Source organism: Galeopterus variegatus, unplaced genomic scaffold, assembly GCF_000696425.1.
Source record: "Galeopterus variegatus unplaced genomic scaffold, G_variegatus-3.0.2 Scaffold1360, whole genome shotgun sequence".
In the NCBI taxonomy this organism is placed as follows: Eukaryota; Metazoa; Chordata; class Mammalia; order Dermoptera; family Cynocephalidae; genus Galeopterus; species Galeopterus variegatus.
The window spans coordinates 348165-364972 of NW_007727471.1; the positions used below are offsets into that span (position 1 = coordinate 348165).

Genomic DNA, 16808 nt, shown 5'->3' on the forward strand with positions numbered 1-16808 from the left:
GGGTGGCTGATAGCCATGTGGCCCCCGCCCGCCCGCCCCAGCTTCCTGGTGTCCGTGCTGTACTCCAAGGCCAAGCTGGCCTCGGCCTGTGGCGGAATCATCTACTTTCTAAGCTACGTGCCCTACATGTACGTGGCGATCCGCGAGGAGGTGGCACACGATAAGATCACTGCCTTTGAGAAGTGCATTGCGGTGAGGGTCAAGGGCCGGCAGGGGCAGGTTGGGGCGACGGGGGGGAGCATGCACTCTTCCTGTCGGCTGACACCTCTGTCCCCTCAGTCCCTGATGTCCACCACAGCCTTCGGCCTGGGCTCCAAGTACTTCGCACTGTATGAGGTGGCGGGCGTGGGCATCCAGTGGCACACGTTCAGCCGGTCACCCGTGGAGGGGGATGACTTCAATCTGCTCCTTGCTGTCACCATGCTGATGGTGGATGCAGTCGTCTATGGCGTGCTGACATGGTACATTGAAGCCGTGCACCCAGGTACTGGCCAGCCCTGTGGAGGAGCAGGGGAGAGGCAGGGAGACCCCAGACCGGGGGCAGGTACCTCTCTGGGCTTCCTCCTGAACCCAGCCAGGAAGCTCCCTGGGTGGGCACATGGCCGGTGGGGGGGACAGTCACCCCCAGGCCCTAGGTCAGCTTCCCCTCCCCAACTCCCAGGCATGTATGGGCTGCCCCGGCCCTGGTACTTCCCACTGCAGAAGTCCTACTGGCTGGGCAGTGGGCGGACAGAGGCCTGGGAGTGGAGCTGGCCCTGGGCACGTGCCCCCCGCCTCAGCATCATGGAGGAGGACCAGGCCTGTGCCATGGAGAGCCGGCGCTTTGGTGAGGCAGACGCCATCGGCTGGGCAGTTGCTGGGTTTGGGGAGCCTGGAGCGGCCTTAGCACGGCCGCCCAGCTTGCTAACCCACAGTCCTGGTGCAGAGGAGGCACGTGGCATGGAGGAGGAGCCCACCCACCTGCCCCTGGTTGTCTGTGTGGACAAGCTCACCAAGGTCTACAAGGACGACAAGAAACTGGCCTTGAACAAGCTGAGCCTAAACCTCTACGAGAACCAGGTGGTCTCCTTCCTAGGCCACAACGGGGCGGGCAAGACCACCACCATGTGAGCGTGTGGGGCAGTGCAGGAGTCCGTACCCAGCTGGGGCAGAGTGGGTCCCTGCAGGAGGTATGGGTCGTGACCCCTCCGACCCACCCAGGTCGATCCTGACTGGCCTGTTCCCACCGACGTCGGGTTCAGCCACCATCTATGGGCGTGACATCCGCACAGAGATGGACGAGATCCGCAAGAACCTGGGCATGTGCCCACAGCACAACGTGCTCTTTGACCGGCTCACGGTGGAGGAGCATCTGTGGTTCTACTCACGGCTCAAGAGCATGGCCCAGGAGGAAATCCGCAAGGAGATGGACAAGTGGGGGCGCGGGACAGGGCAGGGCGGGGCGCGGGGCGGGGCGCGGGGACGGGGCTCTCTGGTCCCACGGCCTCCTGTCCCATGCCCAGGATGATCGAGGACCTGGAGCTGTCCAACAAGCGGCACTCGCTGGTGCAGACGCTGTCGGGTGGCATGAAGCGCAAGCTCTCTGTGGCCATCGCCTTTGTGGGCGGCTCCCGTGCCATCATCTTGGATGAACCCACTGCGGGTGTGGACCCCTATGCTCGCCGCGCCATCTGGGACCTCATCCTGAAGTACAAGCCTGGTGAGCAGGCTGCTGCCCGGGTGCCAGTGGCACCTCCTTGACCCCCTGACCTCTCTGACCCCGGATCCGTCCTCGCTCCAGGCCGTACCATTCTCCTGTCCACCCACCACATGGACGAGGCCGACCTTCTCGGGGACCGCATCGCCATCATCTCCCACGGGAAGCTCAAGTGCTGCGGCTCCCCTCTGTTCCTCAAGGGTGCCTACGGCGACGGGTACCGCCTCACGCTGGTCAAGCGGCCTGCAGAGCCTGGGGGACCCCAAGGTGAGTGCTGAGGCTGTGTGAGTTGGCCTCAGGCCACCCCTCCCCAGGATCCCCTACCTGAGACCCCAAAGTGGAGGGGCGGGGCCCTCACTGTCACCCAGTGGGCCCAGGATGCCTGGTTGGGTCTGGCCCACCCTCTCTCCATGCCCCCATCTTGACCCGGGTGGGTTCCCCTCGAGGGCCCCTCTTTCCCAGCCCTCAAGTGAGTCCCCTCCGTATTCGCCGTCCCCTCCCAGAGCCAGGGCTGGCGTCCAGCCCCTCGGGTCGGGCCCCGCTGAGCAGCTGCTCCGAGCCCCACGTGTCCCGGTTCATCCGCAAGCACGTGGCCTCCTGCCTGCTCGTCTCAGACACGAGCACCGAGCTCTCCTACATCCTGCCCAGTGAGGCTGCCAAGAAGGGGGCCTTCGAGCGCCTCTTCCAGGTGAGACGGTGGAGCACGGGCAGGGGGCGGGGCTGGGCACGGCCGGTGGGGGAGGTGGGCACACCCCTGTCCCGTGTGCCCACGCTGCCTGTGGCCTCGTCTGCCCTTCCACAGGACCTGGAGCACAGTCTGGACGCACTGCACCTGAGCAGCTTTGGGCTCATGGACACGACGCTGGAGGAGGTGTTCCTGAAGGTGTCCGAGGAGGACCAGTCGCTAGAGAACAGCGAGGCTGGTGAGAGCGCGCCCGTCCCGCCGGGCCTGACCTTAGGCCTGGGGCTTGTTACTCCTCCCTGGTCCGTGGGGGTGGGATTCTTGGGTGGGATCGAGGGGCTGGGACTCCCCAGGGTTAGCCAGGAGGCCTGGGTGGGCATGGTGGCCAGAGGTCCTGGACGGATGCATGGGCCTGAGGGCTGGTGTCAGGATTAAGGAGCAGGGGTCCTGGGCAGACCTGGGGGGCAGCAGCCTTGGGGCCTTCCTCTTCCTCACGGGTCTCTCCACTGTGCAGACGTGAAGGAGTCCAGGAAGGACGGGCTGCCTGGGGAGGAGGGCCTGATGTCTGGGGAGGGTCGAGCTGGCAACCTGGCCCAGTGCTCGGAGCTGGCCCAGTCTCAGGCATCCCTGCAGTCGGCATCCTCAGTGGGCTCTGCCCGTGGTGATGACGGAGCCGGCTATGCCGATGTCTACGGTGACTACCGCCCTCTCTTTGACAACCCTCAGGACCCCGACAATGTCAGCCTGCAAGGTGGGGGCACTGAGTGAGGCTGGGGGAGCCCAGAGGGTGGCTAGGGAGGCCCGCCCACTCAGCCCACACCTCTCTGCACAGAGGCTGAGGCAGAGGCCCTCTCGCGGGTTGGCCAGGGCAGCCGCAAGCTGGAGGGCTGGTGGCTGAAAGTGCGCCAGTTCCACGGGCTGTTGGTCAAGCGCTTCCACTGTGCCCGCCGCAACTCCAAAGCGCTCTTCTCCCAGATCCTGCTGCCTGCCTTCTTTGTCTGTGTGGCCATGACCGTGGCCTTGTCTGTCCCTGAAATCGGTAAGTTCACTTGTTCAGGCAGAGGTTGGCTCCACTCTGCTCCTGAGCCTCCTGGGGTATCCTCGCCCCCTCTGTGCCTTGGGCCACATCTGACATGTCTGGGCACACTTGGTGGCTCATCGGGAGTTCTGCCTCCTCAGCATGGGCCCTCTGGCCATTAAGAACAGGTTCCCAAGGCTTGGGGGCCAATGGCAGGTGGTTGGCACCTGCTCAGGGCTCCCTGCTCTCCCACCAGGTGACCTGCCCCCTCTGGTCCTGTCACCCTCCCAGTACCACAACTACACCCAGCCCCGTGGCAATTTCATCCCCTATGCCAACGAGGAACGCCGGGAGTACCGGTGAGGCTGCTGGGCAGGGCGGCTGCAGTAGGCGGGGGCCAGTGAGAGAGGGGAGATGGGTGGGGCCCAACTCACTCTGTTGGTACCCCCAGACTGCGGCTGTCACCCGATGCCAGCCCCCAGCAGCTCATGAGCACATTTCGGCTGCCATCTGGCGTGGGTGCCACCTGCGTGCTCAAGTCTCCTGCCAACGGCTCACTGGGGCCCACGCTGAACCTGAGCAGCGGAGAGTCACGCTTGCTGGCTGCACGGTTCTTCGACAGCATGTGCCTGGAGTCCTTCACACAGGGGCTGCCTCTGTCCAACTTTGTGCCGCCCCCACCCTCACCCGCCCCATCCGACTCCCCCATGTCCCTGGAAGAGGACCTGCTGCAGGCCTGGAACACCTCCCTGCTGCCCACTGCTTCCGGGCCAGGTACCAACTCGTGGGGGCCCACTGGGGAGCATGGGCAGTGAGTGCCCTGTGTCACATCGTCACACTGTGCCCACAGAGACATGGACGTCAGCGCCATCCCTGCCCCGCCTGGTGCGGGAGCCCGTCCGCTGCACCTGCTCCATGCAGGGCACAGGCTTTTCCTGCCCTGGCAGTGTGGGCGGGCACCCGCCCCAGATGCGGGTGGTCACAGGTGACATCCTGACCGACATCACTGGCCACAACGTCTCCGAGTACCTGCTCTTCACGTCGGACCGCTTCCGGCTACACCGGTGAGCTGGATGGGAAGGGCTATGGGGCAGAGCTGCTGGCCACTGCCCACCTGGCCTCACTTTCCTCCCACCTGCCTGCCAGGTATGGGGCCATCACCTTTGGCAATGTCCAGAAGTCCATTCCGGCTTCATTTGGCACTCGAGCCCCGCCCATGGTGCGGAAGATCGCAGTGCGCAGGGCAGCCCAGGTGAGCACTGCAGGCCCGCGGGCTGTGTGGTCCGGCCTTTGCCTGAGGTCTGCAGTGGCCCACGGGGCTTTTCTGTGTCCTTCTTCCTTCTGCAGGTTTTCTACAACAACAAGGGCTACCACAGCATGCCCACCTACCTCAACAGCCTCAACAATGCCATCCTGCGCGCCAATCTGCCCAAGAGCAAGGGCAACCCGGCAGCCTACGGTGAGTGGGGGTGGGGTGGGGCTGGGCCCCAGCCTGCAGGCTGAGGTCGCCTTCCCTGTGTGCAGGCATCACCGTCACCAACCACCCCATGAACAAGACAAGCGCCAGCCTCTCCCTGGATTACCTGTACGTGCAGGCGGGACCGGGGGTGGGGTGCGGCCCGCTGCAGCACCTGAGCTCTGTGCAGGGCTGAGGGCCGTCTCACCTCCAGGCTGCAGGGCACGGATGTGGTCATCGCCATCTTCATCATCGTGGCCATGTCCTTCGTGCCGGCCAGCTTCGTGGTCTTCCTCGTGGCCGAGAAATCCACCAAGGCCAAGCACCTGCAGTTCGTCAGCGGCTGCAACCCTGTCATTTACTGGCTGGCCAACTATGTGTGGGACATGGTGCGCCCTCTGCATGGCCCATGGGGTGCCCCAACAGCCCGGCCCCTCCCGTGCCCTGTCCTCTGCCCCACTCCTCCCGTCCCTTACCTGCCACCCGCCGTCCCTGCTGCTGCAGCTCAACTACCTGGTCCCGGCCACCTGCTGTGTCATCATCCTGTTTGTGTTCGACCTGCCGGCCTACACGTCGCCCACCAACTTCCCCGCGGTGCTCTCTCTCTTCCTGCTCTATGGGTAAGGGGGAGCTGGTGGGGGGGCGGTCGCTGGCAGGTCGGGCACCCAGTGACCACCGCCGCCCCCCCTGCCTGCCCCCAGGTGGTCCATCACGCCCATCATGTACCCAGCCTCCTTCTGGTTTGAGGTCCCCAGCTCGGCCTACGTGTTCCTTATCGTCATCAACCTCTTCATCGGCATCACGGCCACTGTGGCCACCTTCCTGCTGCAGCTCTTTGAGCACGACAAGGTGGGTCAGTGGGGCGGGGCCTGGGGGCATAGTGGGGCGGGGCCTGGCGGCAGGCCATGCAGAAGCTGTGCCCATGACCCCCGTGGCCCTCCAGGACCTGAAGGTTGTCAACAGTTACCTGAAAAGCTGTTTCCTTGTCTTCCCCAACTACAACCTGGGCCACGGGCTCATGGAGATGGCGTATAACGAGTACATCAATGAATACTACGCCAAGATCGGTGAGGCCGCCCCCCTGGGGGGCGGCACGGGTGCCTAGGAGGGGAGGTTGGAGGGGTCGTCCTAGCTCCAGAGACCCTGGGGGCTCCCCCGGGCCCCAGCATGGGCGCTGAGCTGGCTGCCCCACAGGCCAGTTTGACAAGATGAAGTCCCCGTTCGAGTGGGACATCGTCACACGGGGGCTAGTGGCCATGACAGTCGAGGGCTTCGTGGGCTTCTTCCTCACCATCATGTGCCAGTACAACTTCCTGCGGCAGCCACAGTGAGTGCGGGCGCAGGGTGATGGTGGGAGCTGGTGGCCGGGCCAGGCGCTGCCCTCCCTTCCTGCCGTGGCCACAGCAAGGGGGGCAAGTGGGCATTGGCCTGCATGGTGGCTGGGGTGGGTGGCCAGGCCAGGCACTGCCCACCGTGTCCCCCCAGGCGAATGCCTGTGTCCACCAAGCCTGTGGAGGATGACGTGGACGTGGCCAGTGAGCGGCAGCGAGTACTTCGTGGGGACGCCGACAACGACATGGTCAAGATCGAGAACCTGACCAAGGTGCACCCTGGGCGTTTGGGGAGTCGCCCGAGTGGGGGCGGGGCCCGGGCAGGAAGGGGCCGTCCTCTGACTGGGCCCGCCCCCTCGGTCAGGTGTACAAGTCCCGGAAGATCGGCCGCATCCTGGCCGTGGACCGCCTGTGCCTGGGCGTCCGTCCTGGCGAGTGCTTTGGCCTGCTGGGTGTCAACGGCGCGGGCAAGACCAGCACCTTCAAGATGCTGACTGGCGACGAGAGCACGACGGGGGGCGAGGCCTTCGTCAACGGGCACAGGTGTGGCGGGGCTCCGGAGTGGGTGGGGGCGACTGTGCCACGCTCCCCCACCGCCGCGCTGATGGCCGCTGCGTCCCCAGCGTGCTCAAGGAGCTGCTCCAGGTGCAGCAGAGCCTGGGCTACTGCCCACAGTTCGACGCCCTGTTTGACGAGCTCACGGCCCGGGAGCACCTGCAGCTGTACACGCGGCTGCGCGGCATCCCCTGGAAGGACGAGGCCCGGGTGAGCGTCCGCAGGGGCAGGGGCGGAGCGGTGCCGTGGGCAGGCCTCTGACCACTGCCCTCCCTGCCAGGTGGTGAAGTGGGCTCTGGAGAAGCTGGAGCTGACCAAGTACGCAGACAAGCCGGCGGGTACCTACAGCGGTGGCAACAAGCGGAAGCTGTCCACAGCCATTGCCCTCATTGGGTACCCTGCCTTCATCTTCCTGGTGAGCCCCAGGGGGTGGGGGGTCAGGTACTCCACCCTTGTTTCCCTGGTGAGACCTGGATTGGGTGGGGGGTCCGGTTCCCAGCCTTCTTCTTGGTGAGCCCAGGTAGGGGCGGGCTGGTCAGGGCAGTTGGGGTGAGCCGGTCAGTAACTGAAACCGGTACCCACCCACAGGACGAGCCCACCACAGGCATGGACCCCAAGGCCCGGCGCTTCCTCTGGAACCTCATTCTCGACCTCATCAAGACGGGGCGCTCAGTGGTGCTGACCTCTCACAGGTGTGTGCCCCCCGCCCCCCACTGCGCCCCGCCCCCTCTGGTGCCAGCCTGTGTGTGTCGCCCGCAGCATGGAGGAATGCGAGGCACTGTGCACGCGGCTGGCCATCATGGTGAACGGACGTCTGCGCTGCCTGGGCAGCATCCAGCACCTGAAGAACCGGTGAGCCGGGGGGTCTGCGGCAGGCGGAGGGACGGGGGCTCTGGCTGGGCGGCATGGGGCTCTGGGCCATCAGCCTGTCCTGCCAGGTTTGGAGATGGCTACATGATCACGGTGCGGACCAAGAGCAGCCAGAACGTGAAGGACGTGGTGCGATTCTTCAACCGGAACTTCCCTGAGGCCCTGCTCAAGGTGGGCGAGTCCTGAGCACAGCTGGGGGTGGTGGGCACTGCCCTGGTGGCCTCTGACTTCCCTGCCCCCCCAGGAGCGGCACCACACAAAGGTTCAGTACCAGCTGAAGTCGGAGCACATCTCGCTGGCCCAGGTGTTCAGCAAGATGGAGCAGGTCGTGGGTGTCCTGGGCATCGAGGACTACTCGGTCAGCCAGACCACACTGGACAACGTGAGTGCCCTGGCCGGGGGCACCTTGCCCACCTGGGTCCACCCCGCCCACCCGCCTGCCCCTGCCCCCCAGGTGGGGGGTCTGGGGCAGGCGGAGGGACGGGGGCTCAGGCGGGGCGGCATGGGGCTCTGGGCCATCAGCCTGTCCTGCCAGGTTTGGAGATGGCTACATGATCACGGTGCGGACCAAGAGCAGCCAGAACGTGAAGGACGTGGTGCGATTCTTCAACCGGAACTTCCCTGAGGCCCTGCTCAAGGTGGGCGAGTCCTGAGCACAGCTGGGGGTGGTGGGCACTGCCCTGGTGGCCTCTGACTTCCCTGCCCCCCCAGGAGCGGCACCACACAAAGGTTCAGTACCAGCTGAAGTCGGAGCACATCTCGCTGGCCCAGGTGTTCAGCAAGATGGAGCAGGTCGTGGGTGTCCTGGGCATCGAGGACTACTCGGTCAGCCAGACCACACTGGACAACGTGAGTGCCCTGGCCGGGGGCACCTTGCCCACCTGGGTCCACCCCGCCCACCCGCCTGCCCCTGCCCCCCAGGTGTTCGTGAACTTCGCCAAGAAGCAGAGTGACAACCTGGAGCAGCAGGAGACGGAGCCACCCTCAGCCCTGCAGTCCCCCCTTGGCCGCCTGCTCAGCCTGCTCCGGCCCCGGACCACCCCCACTGAGCTCCGGGCCCTTGTGGCAGATGAGCCCGAGGACCTGGACACGGACGACGAGGGTCTCATCAGCTTCGAGGAGGAGCGGGTGAGCAGCTGCCCCCTCGTGGCTGCCCAGGGCCCTGCAGGGTTGGGGAGGCCAGGCCAGCTCTGCCTGGTGCTGCCAGGCTACCCCGAGGGTCTCAGGCTCCAGAGTGGGGGCGGGGGGAGAGACTGGGAGAGGCCAGCCCTGGGGGCATGTCAGAGGGAGGGTCCAGCCACCACTGGGGATGCTGGAGGGTGCCTTTCCCAGCCTGGCCTGTCTGCTGTCCACCAGGCCCAGCTTTCCTTCAACACGGACACACTCTGCTGACCACCAGGAGCTGGGTCAGGGACTCAAGTGTTGGGACAGAAGTCAGACAGTGGCCGAGGCCTCACCCTGTGTCCCCCAGTGCCCACCTGCCAGGCCTTGGAGTGGGAGGTTCAGGACCAAGGGGCTTCTCCCGCCCAGCACCCACCCTCGGCCCTGCCCTGCGGCCACTGTGGCCACCCTCCCAATTGTGCCAAAGGCTGGCCCGGCCCTGGGCTGCGCACCCCCTCACCCCGCTTTGCCTTAAAGCCTTGGGGTCTGGCCTGGCCCCTTGCCCTTGCCCAGCTCCGTCCCCCCACCCAAGGTGACGCAGGTTATACCGGGTATTGCCTGCCTCTTCTCCTGCAGTGGCCCTGAGCCTGGCCAGGCCGGGCCTCCCGAGCTGGCTTTTCTCTTACACTGACGGGGGCTGCCGCAGGGCTCAGGGCTGTGGGGCGGGGGCTGGGCCAGTTCCACCCCCAGGCTAGGTCAGTTCTGCCTATTTATTTTGCTTTAAGAAAAAGCTTCCCTCACCCTGTCTTCCTGGAGTTAGGGGCCACTCACAGGAAGCAGGGAGGTGGACAGTGGAGGGGTGGCTGGCGGGTCCCAGGAGTGGAGAAGCTGGCCCTCCTGCCAGGCGAGGGGCCAGACCCTGTCCCCCCACCTCCAGCTGCCATTGCTCTCCCACCCAGCTTTGCCCCCTGCCCACCCACCCACCTGGGAGCCGGACCTGTACATAGCGCACAGATGTTTGTTGTTAATAAATTTTAAAAGAAATCTGTGGGAGCCTGCGTGTGCGGGGTGGGGCGCTGGAGACGGAGGTGGGCCTGCCGGGCTGGGTGAACACCGCCCTTATTGCCGCGCCCTGTCTGGAATGAACGGGCTGCGCTGGGAGCTGCCCTGCCCGGGTCCAGGTGTGGGGAGGGCGGCTGGGTCAGCCTGGAGGAAGGGGCTCCCCGCCCTTCCCCAGCCCCACAGCCTGGACCCCGGTCTGGAGGCTGGTCCTGCATGGGCTTCTCAGTGGGGGCTGTGCTGGTGTTTCCGCCCAGCACTGATGGGCTGGTGGCTGCCAAGCCAGGCCCACTGTGGGGGCCTCTGCTCCTCTTCCCGGGCCTCTCCCCCGTCCCACCTGAGCCTCTGTGGCACCTGGACATTTTCTGGGCCCAGTGCCCAGGCAGGGCCGTAACAGCACATTCTAGGCTGTCTCCTTTTCGTGGGGGATTGGTGTGGGGAGGGCTTCCAGGAGAGATGACTCCACATGGAGACAGATCCGGGTGGAAGCGCGTTGACGGAAGAGTGCCCCAGACGGAGTGCCACGCACAGGCAGAGACCCAGCGAGGTGCGGGGATCCAGGGAGCTGCAAAGTTCAGGGCGACAGGGTCCGGTGTGCTCGAGGTGGGAGACAGGACTGTTGGGATGAAGCATCCCCAGAGCTCATGCGCAGTGAGCTTGGCCAAGGTCAGACTCCCACTTCAGACTGTTTCAAGGACCTGGGGTGGGGGGGGCACAGAAGACCCCTGAGGAGGGCAGACTGCAGACCCAGGTAAGGGCTGGTACCACGGGGGGGCAGGGGGGATGGGGAAAGCGAGGGTGTTGGTGGGCCTGTAGGTTTGGGGTGACTAGAGGTGGGCTGGGCAATGTATCTGGGTTCCTGTGAGATGTTTGCTGTGGCTGCCAGGGTATGCTGGGTCCCTGACAGGCTGGGCCCAGAGGGTGATGCCACAGTCACTGGGTGGGGGGATGGAGGGTCATGCTGGCCCTGGGGGCAGCCCCAGGAGGGCACCGAGCATGTGAAGAACTAAGAGGATCCTCCACTCCACTGGAAGGGCCGGGGGCCGCTCCATGGCAGGATTCTGCGGTGGCCTCTAGTGCTGGGGGCCTCAGTCCTGCAACTGCAAGGAGCTGAATCCCGCCAGGGAAAGGACCCCAAGTCCCAGGGAGGAAGGCAACCCCAGCTGACGCCCGGTGAGGCCCTGTGCAGGGGATCCAGCTAAGCCCTGCCTGGACACCTGCCCCGCGGAGGTTCGGACGATTCATGGGCACGTCATTTCAAGCTGCTTGGTTTGTGATGATTTATAACTCAGCAGAACACACACACATCCCCAGCAACGTGTCACTCGGAACATCTCAAACTGTTGGAAAAGTTGCAAGAGCACTGCAGTGCACGCCTGCACGTCCTCCACCCAGACGCGTGCCGCTGAGGCCTGGCCACGCTCGCGCTCTCTCTGTGCACCGGGAGGGACTAGCAGTCCCCGTGGCCCTTCGGCTCCAGGCCCTGCAGCCTCCTTCCCCCAAGAGCGACCTCCTGGAGTGAACAAGGACACAGCACTGTTATCCAAGGTTCCCGGGTGTCCCAGATGTGTCCTTTATAGCTTTTTTTTTTAAAATTTAGGCTGCAATCAGGAATTGTTGTGGTCCTTTTCCTGCCCCGTGGGCTCCTCTGAAGCTGACGTCCACCTTTTTGTTTTTGCTTCTCAACGAGAACAGGGTTGACAAGTCCAGGCCACAATTGGATGGATCTGATCACTTCTTCTGGGTCAGATGCAGGTGGCACATTTTTGGCGAAAATGCTGAGGACGATGCCGGGCCACCATGTGGTGTTGGTCTGCCCTGAGGCTGGCAGTGCTGTGACCGCCTGGTCAGGCCGTGGCTGCAGCTCTTTCCACTGGAAGGTCCCTTTCTCCCTTAGACCTGAGAAAGCAATCCTGGGGGGCGGTGATCTGCAGCCACACGAACAGCCTGTTCCCTAACACCCTGTTGCCCAGGGGTGGTGACTGCAAAATGGCCATTTTCTAATTCTTTCATTTTCTGCATTTATTAGCTAGCATTTTTCTCTCACCAAGAGCCCCTCTGCTTTTAAAAACATATCAATATAGACTTGTGGGCATTTTAAAAATCAGTATGACAGTCATTTATTACTGTCATCTCTTTAAAAAAATTTTTTTTTCTTTTTTGTTTTTTTAAAAGATGACCAGTAAGGGGATCTTAACCCTTGACTTGGTGTCGTCCCCACCACGTTCTCCCAAGTGAGCCACGAGCTGGCCCTTTAAAAAATTTGTTATTGTTGTTAAGTATACATAATATTTAGCATTTTAACAATCCATAAGTGTACGATTCTACCAACATCTTTTTTACGCACAAATAGCCTGAGATTTGGCCACGGGGAGCCCATCCAAGTTGGCTTCTGTGTCCTCTTGACCTGTCCCCTGCACATTTTCGAGCTCGACCTTACTCCCCCCGCCCACACCTGGAATCAGCCCTTTCTTGAGGAGCCTGGCTAGTCCGTCTGGGGCTGCCATATGAAGTACACGTGCCGGGCGACTTACAAACAGCAGAGGCGTGCGTCTCGGCACCTGGAGGCCGAAGTCCGAGAGGAGGCTGCCGGCACGTCGGGTTCCATGAGGGTCTCTTCTGGGTGACCCTTCTCTCATAGCCTCACAAGGGGGAGGGGCGAGGGAGCTCTCTGGGGTCCCCTTCACCTAATTGCCTACAAAACCCCACCTCCTAATGCCATCACCTTGTGGGTAAAGATCCAACATAAGAATTTTGGGAGCTGGCGCGGTGGTGCACTCGGTAGAGTGCATCGCGAGCGCGGCGGCCTGGAGGCCGAAGTCCGAGAGGAGGCTGCCGGCACGTCGGGTTCCATGAGGGTCTCTTCTGGATGACCCTTCTCTCATAGCCTCACAAGGGGGAGGGGCGAGGGAGCTCTCTGGGGTCCCCTTCACCTAATTACCTACAAAACCCCACCTCCTAATGCCATCACCTTGTGGGTAAAGATCCAACATAAGAATTTTGGGAGCTGGCGCGGTGGTGCACTCGGTAGAGTGCGTCGCGAGCGCGGTGGCGCTCCCGCCGAGGGTTCGGATCCCATATAGTGACCGGTCCGCTCACTGGTTGAGTGCAGTGTGGGCGTGACACTGAGGGTTGCGATCCCGTTGCCGGTCACGAAAAAAAGGACAAAAAGAAAAAAGAAAAAAAAGAATTTTAGGGGACACAAAGCCCCTTTTAGCAGGATGGTCTTTGGAAACCAGGACCAATCCGGGCTCTAGGTCTGCTCACTGCTTCCCACCCGTACCCCAACACCACCCTGGTCCCCAGCCTTCCCTCAACATGTCTATGTCTCCCTTCAGAACACAGCCATGAAAACATTGCTGGGAAGGGGCCCACAGAGAGTGGCCTCCGGAACAGGAGTTCCGAACACCAGTGAGTCCAGGCCAGCCTCCCCTGGGACCTCAGCTGGGGACAAGGGCCCCCAGAGGCTGCTCCGTGGATGATGGGGAGGTGGGGCCCTTCGGGGAGGTGCAGGAATAACCCCATGGCCTGGTAGGTCATGGGATTGGTTAAGGCTGGTGGCTGTACATTTCTGTTTTCACTTCTTTAAAACAATTACTATAAAAATGTGGTAGGAAATCCAGAGTGCATGTGGGTGGACAGAGGAAGCCGCACGTGTTTCCACTGTCAGAGGCCGTCCTGCAGAAGGCCCATCCTAGTATGGGGCGACCACGCTTCTGCCAGTTGCAACGATCAACCGTGTCTGGTGCTTTGTTTCCTGAGGAAGGTGTGTGGCAAAACGTTTTCGCAGCTATCGGTGTTTTGTGTTTCCTTTTCTCTGACACCTGTTTGTATCCTTTGTCTGTTCCATCGTTTTTCTTGTGGATGCATAAGGGTGCTTTTGTAAACGCATAAAAATACACACGGGACATCTGGTGAACACGGGCAGGTGTGGAGGGGCCTCCGCGGCTTGCGGTTCGTCTGCCAGGCATGCAGGAAACCAGCGCTGGAGCCCCTGACCCTACTCGTGATGAGCAAAACACTGAAGCCTGGAATAGAGGTGGAGGTGGGAAGGAGGGGAAATCGAGGCTCCAGCAGGAACTTAGGACTCCAAACGATGTTGGAGCCCCACACAGCCAGTTTCCCAGACTCGTGCCATGGCCCATGTCCCAGGAGCCCCGGCTGCCGTGGGGTCCAGGAAGGGGTCGGGCTGGGTTGATAAGCGTGGGCCGCCGGGAGAGACTCGGGGCCTGGATCTCGGCCACGGGAGCCCCCGGCCGTGGACTGAGGCCTGGTGAGGAGGCGGGCAGGCGAGTGGGAGGGAGTATTGCCACCTCGGCCACCCGCCATCAGGGCCAGCTGGCACCACACTGCCTGAGGGAGGCAAGGGCAGCCAGCCAATCTCCCTCGTGGCCACTGGGTGGCGCCTGGCCTCCAAGGGTGCCCTGGGTCCCCAGGAAGCATCTCCCCCAGGTGCCAAAGCCCAGGTGGGTGGGGGCTGCAAAGGGTGACCCTGACAGAGACGGACCAGGTGCGAGCTGCAGGGTGGCCAGGCACACACCCACACCCGCCTGACCTGCGCTGGGCTTTGCCCTCCACGCAGGCCGACTGCGGGTTAGCAGGCCGGGGCTTCCAACCCACCTCCTGGCACTTGTTTTGAAAGGTGAAGAGGGTAAGAACCCTGCCCGGAGCCTGCGTGGGAGGGACGGGTGGTGGGTGGAGACGGCTGCCCCTGCACGGCTGGGTTAAAACACCAAAGCCAGGCTGGTCTCCCCGCTGCGCCGAGGACACGCCTGGAATGTGGGCTCCGCCCTGACGGTGGAGGGCCCTGCCTCACAGAGTCGGTGGGAGGAGGTGTCTCTTGCAGGGGGGACTTACCACCCTTGTAATACCTTGTGCGGATGAGGAAACTGAGGCTGATGCCAGGGTCGTCATTTCTCCTACCCACCCCCACCCCATGGCTTTCTGGGCTGGGGACCCTGACAACTGGGTGTCCACTGCAGGGAGGACCATGACGCAGGTGCCCCCCCCGCAGGCTGGCATCCCCCACACCTGTGTCCCCACATCCCCATGGATGGGTCTCCAACTGCCACCCAGGCTCCCCTCACACACTCAGCACTGGGGCCTCAGCCTTTCTTTTGGTGTGAGCTGGCCTCACACGCCCACAGCCAGCCCTCAGCTCTGCTCTCCCCACGGTCACACCCCCATGCTTGGTCACACCCTCATGCTCGGACACCCGGGCTGAGGCTCCTTGCACAGGCACCCGGCTCTGTGCCCTGGGCAGCTCCCTCTTCACCTAGGTGGCTCCATGGGGCGGGCCCTTGGCCGGGGAGGGCGGGCCACCCAGGAGACTTAAGGAGCGCCCCAGGTCCCCGCCCCATGCCCTGCGCCCTGACCGCCTCAGCTCCCACCATGGCCGAGACCGCCAAGCTCCAGCTGTTTGTCAAGGTGCTGAGCAGGCTGGGCTGGGGGGATTGTCTAGGGGAGGGGGTCCTCTGCTTTCTGGGGCAGGCTGAGAGGAGTGGAACTCCCCAGCAGTGTCTAAGCCCCTTCCCCTTTGGGGCCTTGGGGGACTCAGGCAGACCTACAGAGGCTGAGGAAAGTGGGGGCAGCCTGGGGAAGAAGGACCCACTGAGTGACACCCAGAGGGAGTCAGGGTGGCCTTCGACTTGCTCCCAGCCTGAGCTCCTGGGCCCAGCTCAGCCCTCCCGGGGAAAATCACCTCGGAGGGGAGGTGCCAACCAGGCAGCAGCGGCACAGGCCTGAGTGGAGCATGGGGTCTGTGGGCCAGGAGAGGAGGGGCTGTGCCAGGCAGCCCCCATCAGCTCTCAGGTCGGTGCTGGGACTGCCAGGCCCCAGCCTGTCCCGGCCGTCGGAGCTGGGGGAGTGAGTGTACTGCGCACGGTGCCCAGTCTGGCGGGTGAATCACTCAGAAAACAGCTTGCTTGCTGGGACTGCCAGGCCCCAGCCTGTCCCGGCCGTCGGAGCTGGGGGAGTGAGTGTACTGCCCACGGTGCCCAGTCTGGCGGGTGAATCACTCAGAAAACAGCTTGCTGGCCCACCCTACCCTTGAGGTCAGCCTTTGGGTCCTGGAGCCTAGGGGCCTGGCCTCTGCCCAGGCGGTGAAGATAAAGTTCCAGGGTCCCACCCCTCCCCAGGCCTCTGGGCTCCCAGCCGCTCTGTGCTCCTCCCCAGCTCCCAAGTCAAGAGCCCTCACCAGACACTTGGAGAGGCTGTGCCCATCCAAGCCGAAGCCCTGGCGCTGCTCCAGTCCCATTGGCAGTGGTAGGCAGGGTCCCACCCAGCCTGGTGGCAGGATTCCTGGGTCTGCTCCCAGTCCTGACACCCCCTGCTCCACCCACCCAGGCGAGCGAGGACGGGGAGAGCGTGGGGCACTGCCCTTCCTGCCAGCGGCTCTTCATGATCCTGCTCCTGAAGGGTGTGCCCTTCACGCTCACCACCGTGGACACACGCAGGTGAGACCCAGCCCCCGGGAGCCCTCCCCGGCCCGGCGCCCTCCTTGGGCCAGCCTCCTCGCTCCCTGCCCGGTGCCCACAGGTCCCCGGACGTGCTGAAGGACTTCGCCCCTGGCTCACAGCTGCCCATCCTGCTCTATGACGGCGACGCCAAGACGGACACGCTGCACATCGAGGAGTTTCTGGAGGAGACGCTGGGGCCACCCCAGTGAGGGCCCGACTGGGGCAGGACGGGCCCCCGGGAGGGCACCTCAGGACGGACCCCAGGGAGGGCACCGTGGGGTCCTCTGGAGCGGGGTCAGGGCGGCGGGGTGAGGGTCTGACCCGATCCCCCTCCCCACCACGCCCACAGCTTCCCGAGCCTGGCGCCGCGGTACAGGGAGTCCAGCACGGCGGGCAACGACGTGTTCCACAAGTTCTCCGCGTTCATCAAAAGCCCGGTGCCCGCTCAGGACCACGGTGAGGGGTGAGGCGGGGCCGCGGGGCCGGGAGGGCGCCCCAGGCCCGGTGCTCACCGCGCCCCCCGCCCCCAGCTCTGCACCAGCAGCTGCTGCGCGCCCTCACCAGGCTGGACAGCTACCTGCA

The 16808-nt window shown here is 63.8% G+C and overlaps 2 protein-coding genes across 2 annotated transcripts in view; both read left to right on the plus strand.

Annotated features, from left to right (window-relative positions):
* Positions 1 to 9753, plus strand: part of LOC103593500 (ATP-binding cassette sub-family A member 2) — a 13796-nt gene extending 4043 nt beyond the window's left edge. Inside the window, exons 10-41 of the mRNA XM_008576497.1 lie at positions 42 to 192; positions 280 to 484; positions 662 to 826; positions 926 to 1106; positions 1201 to 1413; positions 1503 to 1699; positions 1781 to 1963; positions 2200 to 2384; positions 2499 to 2619; positions 2893 to 3129; positions 3211 to 3417; positions 3653 to 3755; positions 3848 to 4170; positions 4247 to 4460; positions 4543 to 4648; positions 4744 to 4855; positions 4921 to 4981; positions 5067 to 5241; positions 5357 to 5472; positions 5554 to 5701; positions 5796 to 5919; positions 6047 to 6179; positions 6338 to 6455; positions 6548 to 6726; positions 6807 to 6948; positions 7019 to 7153; positions 7327 to 7430; positions 7498 to 7590; positions 7677 to 7779; positions 7853 to 7990; positions 8530 to 8736; positions 8965 to 9753. Coding sequence (XP_008574719.1) covers positions 42 to 192; positions 280 to 484; positions 662 to 826; positions 926 to 1106; positions 1201 to 1413; positions 1503 to 1699; positions 1781 to 1963; positions 2200 to 2384; positions 2499 to 2619; positions 2893 to 3129; positions 3211 to 3417; positions 3653 to 3755; positions 3848 to 4170; positions 4247 to 4460; positions 4543 to 4648; positions 4744 to 4855; positions 4921 to 4981; positions 5067 to 5241; positions 5357 to 5472; positions 5554 to 5701; positions 5796 to 5919; positions 6047 to 6179; positions 6338 to 6455; positions 6548 to 6726; positions 6807 to 6948; positions 7019 to 7153; positions 7327 to 7430; positions 7498 to 7590; positions 7677 to 7779; positions 7853 to 7990; positions 8530 to 8736; positions 8965 to 9000 — 4915 coding nt within the window. The 3' untranslated portion in view covers positions 9001 to 9753. The remainder of the gene's footprint in view (positions 1 to 41; positions 193 to 279; positions 485 to 661; positions 827 to 925; positions 1107 to 1200; positions 1414 to 1502; positions 1700 to 1780; positions 1964 to 2199; positions 2385 to 2498; positions 2620 to 2892; positions 3130 to 3210; positions 3418 to 3652; positions 3756 to 3847; positions 4171 to 4246; positions 4461 to 4542; positions 4649 to 4743; positions 4856 to 4920; positions 4982 to 5066; positions 5242 to 5356; positions 5473 to 5553; positions 5702 to 5795; positions 5920 to 6046; positions 6180 to 6337; positions 6456 to 6547; positions 6727 to 6806; positions 6949 to 7018; positions 7154 to 7326; positions 7431 to 7497; positions 7591 to 7676; positions 7780 to 7852; positions 7991 to 8529; positions 8737 to 8964) is intronic.
* Positions 9754 to 15136: 5383 nt separating this feature from the next.
* CLIC3 (chloride intracellular channel 3) overlaps positions 15137 to 16808 on the plus strand; it is a 2491-nt gene continuing 819 nt past the window's right edge. The window contains exons 1-5 of the mRNA XM_008576513.1: positions 15137 to 15195; positions 16114 to 16223; positions 16306 to 16431; positions 16576 to 16682; positions 16757 to 16805. Coding sequence (XP_008574735.1) covers positions 15160 to 15195; positions 16114 to 16223; positions 16306 to 16431; positions 16576 to 16682; positions 16757 to 16805 — 428 coding nt within the window. The 5' untranslated portion in view covers positions 15137 to 15159. The remainder of the gene's footprint in view (positions 15196 to 16113; positions 16224 to 16305; positions 16432 to 16575; positions 16683 to 16756; positions 16806 to 16808) is intronic.